The sequence below is a fragment of the Brassica napus genome, chromosome A2, assembly GCF_020379485.1.
Source record: "Brassica napus cultivar Da-Ae chromosome A2, Da-Ae, whole genome shotgun sequence".
Classification (NCBI taxonomy): domain Eukaryota; kingdom Viridiplantae; phylum Streptophyta; class Magnoliopsida; order Brassicales; family Brassicaceae; genus Brassica; species Brassica napus.
Genome location: NC_063435.1, coordinates 16,630,104 through 16,639,083, shown reverse-complemented (window position 1 = coordinate 16,639,083; position 8,980 = coordinate 16,630,104). Strand labels below are relative to the sequence as shown.

Below are 8,980 nucleotides of genomic sequence, written 5' to 3'. Positions count from 1 at the left end.
TATTACTCAAGCTTGAGGTGGCCTGGGTAACCAGACCGAAATAGAACAACCAACAAAGCACAAAGACCTATGAAAAGAACGGGCATTCCTAGCTAATGAATCAGCAATTCCATTTTGCACTCTTGGGAAGTGTTCGATTTTGAAGTCCGGAAAACACATTTTCAGAAGTTGAATGACCTCTAGTTCGGTTGCGAAATTTGACCATGCTTATGGATCCACTACCATTGCAATCAGGTCCTTACAATCCATCCCAAATCTCTGACATGTCGAGTGTTGTAACATGCTTCAAGTGAGTTCAACAAAACAAAAAAGTAACATTTAATATTTAAAAATCATTAAAAAGTTTAAAGTAAGTTTTTGGGTTAATGATGTTTTTACAAAGTTATTAATGGAGTTTGCTGATGGCCGCCTAGAGATGGTATATTTACGATCAGATATATAAAAATGATATCGTTATAAAAATGATATTGTTACAACAATAAAAAGAAAAATCAGTCTTCAAATCATTTTTCTTGTAACTAGAAACTCTTATTCAAATCCTTTTTTTGTGTAGCAAAACGACAAACTTGCCTTATGGAACTTTACGAAACGGTAAAAAAAGGATTTGAAGACTGATTTTGACTTCACGGGGCCCTCGCCAGCCTGTTACCGCACTAATTGACTCCACCAGCCGTTCAACTTTACGAAACGGTAAAAAAAAAAAACAATTTCGCTTAAAAATGTTGTGAAAATGTTTCATATATATTACTTATTTCTTTGATCAAAAAAGAAAGAATTTTTTCTTTTATTTTTTTACTTTATTTTACCTTGGAGTTTTGATGGAACATGGGGAACACACCAAAATCATTGGTATGTAACTAACAAAGTACGTGACCAGTGCTAGTCAATACACATCTCCGTGAGCAGTGACATTTCATAGTGATAAGTGGGGTTTAGTAGACCCAAATTGTCATGTCAGTTGTTTTTAACGTATATTTTTAATTCGATTTCTTAAAATATTTGTTTGATATTACAATTTGACTGTCATATCCTCGATCTCTTAAACTGGAAGTCTTTTGGTTTTTTTTATAGTGAATTTTTTTATTGTAACCCATTTTAATCCTTTTTTTACTTGGTATGCGTAGCAAAAAAGATTAAAATGGATTACATTTTAACAAGAAACAATTACTTATGTTATCACACAGAAAAAAAATCGAATATTTTCAAGATAGCACCTATTATATTCTTTGTAAATCTAATTTGTGGAAGATCTAAACTGTAGATATGTTCTATGCTATTTTTTATTGGCATATTTAAGGCCAAGATGAGAACTGATGTGATTTCTTCTTCCTTATTTCATTATCGTTTCGTAGTAGGAGTTTCTAACTAAATCTATACATGTGTGTTATCTATTAGCATACATGTATTTGTTTGATAAATGAACTATATCATACATATATACCTATATAATGTATTGTAATGTGTGAACAACTAGATGTATTCATAGGTTGCTAAAAGAATATGGTTGTATGATGATTGAGACTTTTATACGAGCGTTTGCAAACATGTAAAATTTCTCGAGCATTGCATCATTTCTTGTTGGATCATGCGGGGACCGAATAAGGTGGCATGATTCATCACCGGAACGGGTCGGTGGCGTGCATATATGTGGATTTTAAAATTTTGTGGCGGATCATGCGTGAACATGTGTCGCTAACATAATTGCGAAAACGTATTGAACTCATGGGTACCAATTTAAGTGGTAATATCTCCTGCGGTGGCAACATGACGAACGTGTGTACCGATTTAGGTGATGTGGTCTCTTTTTGGCACCATCGCAGTTTACGTTACTTGTTGATTGCTCTTGCTTTATTGGATTTTCTAGGTAGAGCTTTTGTTATGGTGTGTGGTGAATGTCAGGTGATAATTTCATCGCTCCTAAATCTTTCCTCACTGAGCTTTTGTCGAAATGTTCACCCTTCTTCCCTTTCCTTTTGCATGTTCGGTTCATATTAGTGAGAGTTTGTCAAAGGCGTCATGAGAACCTACTTTGTTGAAAGACATATTGTTTCGGTCCTTGTGGCAGAAGACAAGTGTACTGATATCGCCAACCATTTTAGCTATGTTGGTTCGGAGTGACACAAGTGGAATTAGAGCCCATGAAAGACTCTCTAGTCTTAACCTTGAGTGTCAGTCTCGATTCAAACCAATATGACCCGAATAAGTTCATTTTCTTAACGGTCGAGTTATTCTGTGTTCCAAATAGAACTTGAAAGTAATTCCCTATTGAGTGGGGAAGAGTTGTCACATCCAGTTTCTCTTAAACCGAGATGGTTTTTTTAACTAACTTGTTTTGGTCCAAAGTCCATTATTCATTTCTCTTCTTTTTTGGCCTGCATACTAATCTCCTCTCCTATAAAAAGGGGGCAGTCCCTTAGGTTTTCACACAAGAGAGAAAACGTAGCAGAGCTCTGTCGGATTGTTGGTCTAACCGTCTCCTTCTATTTCGTCTTCTAAATCTTTTTCTTCTTCTTATCTTCCTCTTTCTCTTCTCAATATGGACGCCATGAAAGCAGGTAGCTCTCGTTTTCTGTTGTGTAGTTGTCACCTTCGAGTTTTCTTGTCTTGATGGGGGCGAGTTAAGCCATTGGAGATCCACAACTAGCCGATCTCTCTCGTTGTCTAGATATGTCTTGTATTCTTTCTAGATCTGATCACCGGTGAGGTAAGAAACCCTAGTTCTCGTTTTCTCCATTTCTTTTTTTCTCTTTTATCTTATATATATATATATCATTCCGAGTTTTTGGTGTAGCACTTATCATATTCCTTGTAGTACTGGTTCGTGTGAAGCCGTAAACTGTAGATATGCTTCTACTCTCTTTTCTATCCGCAGATCTAAGGCTAAGGTGGGGACTGATGTGATCTCTTCTTCCTTCTTTCATTATCGCTTCATAGAAGGATTTTTTAACTAAACCATTCATACTTGTGTGTTATCTATAAGCATCACGTATTTTTTTGGTAAATGAACTATATCATATATAGACATATATATTGTATTATAATGGGTGAACACCTCGATCTACTCATAGGTTGCTAAAAAAAATATGGTTGTATGATGTTTCAGACTTGTATACGGGTGTTTGTATTGTTTTGGGATTAAGTATGTGTGGATAGAGTATATTAGTTAGAGAATAGCTTAAGACATGTGTAAATCTAGCAAGCTTTAGCGAATGGGTTAATGTGTTCTCTAATCGCCTAGACCAACTTCTGTGTGCGCCAAGTTAATTAGATCATACTAATTTTATTTTAGGAAACAAATCAAACTTCCGCTTGTACCAATCAATCTTAAGATTTAAGTTCAGGGTGATCAATCTTAAATTTAGCAGTAAAGAAAACTAGATGAATAACTATTAAATTATACTAACAATAATTCATATTAGCAAACCATATATCATCTTTTGAAGAACCCTAAATCTAGCAGTGAGACTACTCAGATGTATTCATAAGAGAAATAATGATGGTCTCAATAATATATTTTGGATATGGAAAGGGTCAATGTCTCGAGTTTGTATAATATTTATGGATAGTTCGTTTGGGTCTATTGATGAATGTTTTTTGTATGTTTAATCTTCTTCTTTGTGTTTTTATATCAACCACTAATTAAACCACATTTGCATTAATTATAACAAAAGATATACCTCCTCTACAATTATGTTTAACGTGATAGCGTTTGTGATACATTAGTCTAAACCATATGTTAACTATCATGTGATATATATATATATTTTTTTTCAAAAAAGAAATTTGAATTATTTTATAAATATTTAGTATTTGGTTCTGTAGTGGTCGAAATTTAATTTTGTATGATGGTTGATCCAGAGTCTTCTTACTCTGATTTTTCTATCATTATTAATTAGTCACTAGCTATAAAGAATTTAAATTGTAAATATACCCCTTCAATATATTTGTGGAATTAGTTAGTCCAGATTTCGTTTTATAATTTCCTGCTTATACGAAAAGAAAAGTTCAAGGAATATTTATAATTCATAGATGCTTTAGTTGTTTCGTCTTGTTAGATAAAACATATTACTAAATTTTATTTATTTTAAAATCATGGTGAAAGATTTACTAAGGCACTCACTCGCATCCACTGGTTCACTCCAATGGACATCTACCACGTTTTTATTTCTAATAAATAATTGTTACCTGTCTGAGCTCTGAGTACTATAAATGCCACCACGTGTTAGCCATATTAACACACACAAACCAAAGTCTCGTTAGCTTTGAGCCCCAAAGTGAAAATGAGTAGTCCTAAATCAGCCACACTGATCTTCTTAGTATCAATGGGTATCGCATCTTGCGCCATGGCCATGGATATGTCCGTCGTTTCCTACGATGACAACCACCATGTAATTGGTGGTCCCGGCCGCCGCAACAGCGGTTTTGATGCGGAGGCATCGTTGATATTCGAGTCATGGATGGTTGAGCAAGGGAAGGTGTACGAGTCCGTCGCCGAGAAGGAACGGCGTTTAACTATTTTCGAGGACAACCTTCGTTTCATCACTAACCGAAACGCTGAAAACCTTGGTTATCGGCTTGGTTTGACCCGGTTTGCAGATTTGTCGCTCCATGAATACGGACAAATTTGCCATGGGGCTGATCCGAGACCACCTAAGGACCATGTTTTCATGACTAGCAGCAACCGATACAAGACTAGTGCTGGTGATGTGCTTCCTAAGTCTGTTGACTGGAGGAAGGAAGGTGCAGTTACTAAAGTCAAAGATCAAGGCCATTGCAGTAAGTGTTGTGATTTTAATTCCGACATTCTTTTCAGAATAGAATAATAAAATTGTTAGAAAATATTAAAACCAGTAAAAAACGTAAAACCTAAACGAATCCATAGCTAATTAATAATAAGAAAATGATCTTAGTCCGTTTTAACTGGAAAAGATCTTCTTCTTTTGTTTTTGAAAACAGGGCAAACTGGAAAATATCTTGATAAGTAGATCTTGGATTCATTATAACTAGTGTTGGTTGATAACATGTATCAGGCTTTAAAAACATGTATCAGTCTCACAGGATATGTAAACGTTAGTGGTAGTTGAAATAAGTAACCAACTAGATTTTGACCCGCGCTTAGAAAGCGCGGGTTTGTTTGTTTTTCATTTATTAATCGAAAACTGATTTGCAAATTACCATTATTTTTGTTTTGAACCATAACAATTGAGTTTTTAGGGTTTTATCATTTTTTTCTCTTCAAAATATGGTATTTTTTCAAAATATAGTAGTTGTTCTATAATAATGTTTGAGTTTTAAGATTTGTTTTCATATCTGACCTAGATTCATGGTTGGACCTATAGACCCGATACATTGTATATAATCCGGTTCGGATTTAATGAAAAATTTGTTAATTAAAAATCTGATATAACCAGGTAAAAATCCAAAAACTCACTATTAACCTACAATCTGATACCATTGATCAGATTACAAAATATCTAATAGTATTTTTTTTTAAATTGATTAAATTATTCATATATTTCTTAATATTACATAAATTAGTGATTCCTTAGAATTTGATAAAATTTTATTATGTTATCCAAATAAAAAATGAAAATACAAAAAACTTATTGATATGACAATATTAGTTTATTTTCGTCATTAATAACCTATTATAAGTTTGTGTTTTTATTTTAGATTTAAAAATTAATTTTAATATAGTTTTTAAAATTTTCTTGAATACTCGTAATTGTCATATCAATATTATGTATAAAATGACATTATAAATGAAAAAATGATATTCAAATATGTATATGATATATGGTGTAGGATATATGATTTTGGTTTGTATTGAAAAAATGTATAATATACAAATGAAATATTGATATGTATATTTAAGAAAATGATATTTTCATGTTTGCTAATTTATTTATAGTTCGTAATATATTTATACATATATTATATTTAAAGTTAGTATATCTTTTAAATATATATAGGCCCATTATTTATAGATCTATTTAGGTGTACATGTAGGCCCAAAACCAAAAGACTTAAATGCCATTAATGAATTTTATTCATCCTTTGTAAAAATAAGGGTATTTTTGAGAAACTAAAATTTTCATTAAGTGAATGATCCTCTTTTAATGGTATTGATTACTTTTTTTACCTTTTAGTCCAAAAGTATATATGCTTCATGCTTACTTTGTTCTTTTGTGAAGGGAGTTGTTGGGCTTTCTCGACGGTGGGGGCAGTGGAAGGCTTAAACAAGATCGTGACAGGACAGTTAGTCACTTTGTCCGAGCAAGATTTGATCAATTGTAACAAAGAAAATAATGGCTGCGAAGGAGGTAAAGTTGAAACTGCCTATGAGTACATAGTTACCAATGGTGGTCTTGGTACAAACAACGATTATCCTTACAAGGCTGTTAATGGGGTCTGCGACGCCGGCCTCAAGGTCGGTATAGATACACGCACACATATAGAAAAATGTCTCTAACAACAAAAAAAATAACAATTTTATATCGTGTTGTAGGAAAACAACAAGAATGTTATGATTGATGGGTATGAGAGTTTGCCTTCCAACGACGAGCTTTCTCTAATGAAAGCGGTTGCTCACCAGCCTGTAACAGCCGTTATCGATTCAAGCAGCAGGGAATTTCAGCTTTATGAATCAGTAAATAAAATAAATTCTATAATATATCGTTTAAAATTGGTTTTAAAAGCTTTATTCTTATAATTGTTTGTATATCATTTTTAAAACTTCGAAGGGAATTTTTGATGGAACGTGCGGAACAAACCTAAACCATGGAGTTGTTGTGGTTGGGTATGGAACCGAGAATGGTCGTGACTATTGGATCGTGCGAAACTCATGGGGAAACACTTGGGGAGAAGCTGGCTACATGAAGATGGCTCGCAACATTGCAAATCCAAGAGGATTATGTGGTATCGCGATGCGAGCTGCATACCCCCTCAAGAACTCGGTGTCTGACGATATAAGGTCCATGGCCTAATAATGTGAATGTGAACTAAATGTATGTGTTATGCGAGGGTTCGAGTGAGCGAAAAACCTATTCGACTTTGAAGCAGAAATAATGTAGTCAATGGGATGGGTGTTATTTTGTAATATATTTTGTAACTGTTGATTTGGAGTGTTGTAATATTTATGAATATTTCGTTTGGGATGAATATTTCCTCTTTTTCTATATATAAAAATATTTCCTCTTTCGAGAAAAATGCTAAAACATTACCGAACGTTTTGTTAACAAAAAAAATTACATTTTTAAAATTTTGGCCAAAAACACTGGTGGGAGCTTTTTGCTTCCATGTTTTTTTGGCATAGGACCAATTTAGATAGGCTAAGCATTTTGTTAACAAAATTTACAAATCCAAACTTCTCTCTTTTTAAAACGATATTTACATTTATAGCAAAGTGGTAAGAGACGAGAGCAATGATCGATTTTTAAGAGAATGAAAGAAACAATACTGACACACGTATTAGAGAGATTGATGAGAAATTGCAAGGGGTGTCTTCAGATTTACACAGAGTTAAAACTCAGGGGCGGATCTAGGAGAACATTTAGTTGCGGGCATTAACATAAATCTTGAACTAGTTGCGAGCCATTTAACGAATTTTGAGCTAATTTCAAGATGATTATTAAAGAAAAATCAAATTTTAGACGGGCTACGTGATCCCGTTTCCGCCTCTGGTTAAAACTCTTTTAATGGAGCTAATAGTGTTTGGTTGTCGATCACGAAACGAAAAAAGAATGTACCATTGGTTCACTAACTCCTTTTTTTTAGGTGCAAATGTTATGGTTCACTAACTCGTGCCCGACTGAATACAAGTTATCAAATTTGGTTCACGAAATGAAAAAATAAACTCGTGGCCAACTTCCAACTGAATACAAATATTGTTAAGGCAAAAAATGGGTACACTCTTTTTGATATTTTCCCTTTTTGGGTTTCTCTACCAAAAAAGTAAAAATTAAACGTGCACTTTCGACATTCTATTTTGTGTTTAACACTTCCGACTTTAAGGCCAGTTTTTTTTTTTTTTTAATCGTCGAACGGCCATTCCATTGCTCAAGCTTGAGGTGGTCTGGATAACAAGACCGAAATAAAACAACTAATGAAAAGTAACTCTCTGCGAAAGGTTCTAGCAGTCTTAGCTAAAAAATCAGAATACTGATTGCGCACTCGTGGCACATGGGTGATTTCAAATTCCGGGAAACAAATCTGCAGCGTCTCTATCTTCTCCAATTCTGTCGCGAAGCTTGGCCACTCCTGGGGTTCCTTTATCATTGCAATCAGTTCCTTGCAGTCTGTTCCAAAGCTTTGGCATGGCGAGTGTTGAAGCATGTTCTCCATCGCCCATCGCAGTGCTTCTACCTCTGAATGCAATGCTGAATCACATCGAATGAAATTCCGTGTTCCCATAAGTTGTATGTTCTCCCCGCTATCCATCCAGACCCATCCACATCCACTAAATCTATCAGCAGCTGTCCAAGATCCATCTACCAGAGAAATATTACCCAAGCTTAAGACTTGGTTTTCCTCATTATTGATGGCCTGTACTACTGGTGGTATCGTCTCATTTGCATTAAACCATGCTTGACACTCACTTTCTGCGTATCGAACTAGTTCCAAAGGATCTCTGTCTATTCCCCTGAAAAGTTTATCATTACGAGCCTTACAGATATACCATATTATCCAAGGATAAGGATCTCTATCTCGGCCGGGTTCAACGATATCATTCTTCCTCCATAATAGATAATCCATGTTTGTGTAGATGCTTGACACTTGAAATGTACATGGACTTGTAGGAGTTGTTGATAAGGACCATACTTGTATTGCTGGAGGGCATTCAAATATTGCATGAGTCACAGATTCTTCTATTTCTCCACACCTTGGGCAATAATTATCGCACCTTATATTACGCCTTACCAGATTCCTTGTTACTGCCACCTGGCCCGTTATCAATTGCCATATAAGATGGCACATCTTC

At 34.5% G+C, this 8,980-nt stretch overlaps 1 protein-coding gene across 1 annotated transcript; it reads left to right on the top strand.

The window, feature by feature from the left end:
* Positions 1-4,224: 4,224 nt before the first annotated feature.
* Positions 4,225-7,161, top strand: LOC106397618 (probable cysteine protease RDL5). The gene is made up of 4 exons (XM_013838234.3): positions 4,225-4,776; positions 6,195-6,430; positions 6,509-6,649; positions 6,744-7,161. Exons 1-4 carry the CDS (start codon positions 4,281-4,283, stop codon positions 6,984-6,986), a joined length of 1,116 nt encoding a protein of 371 aa, XP_013693688.1. The 5' UTR covers positions 4,225-4,280; the 3' UTR covers positions 6,987-7,161.
* Positions 7,162-8,980: the final 1,819 nt, after the last annotated feature.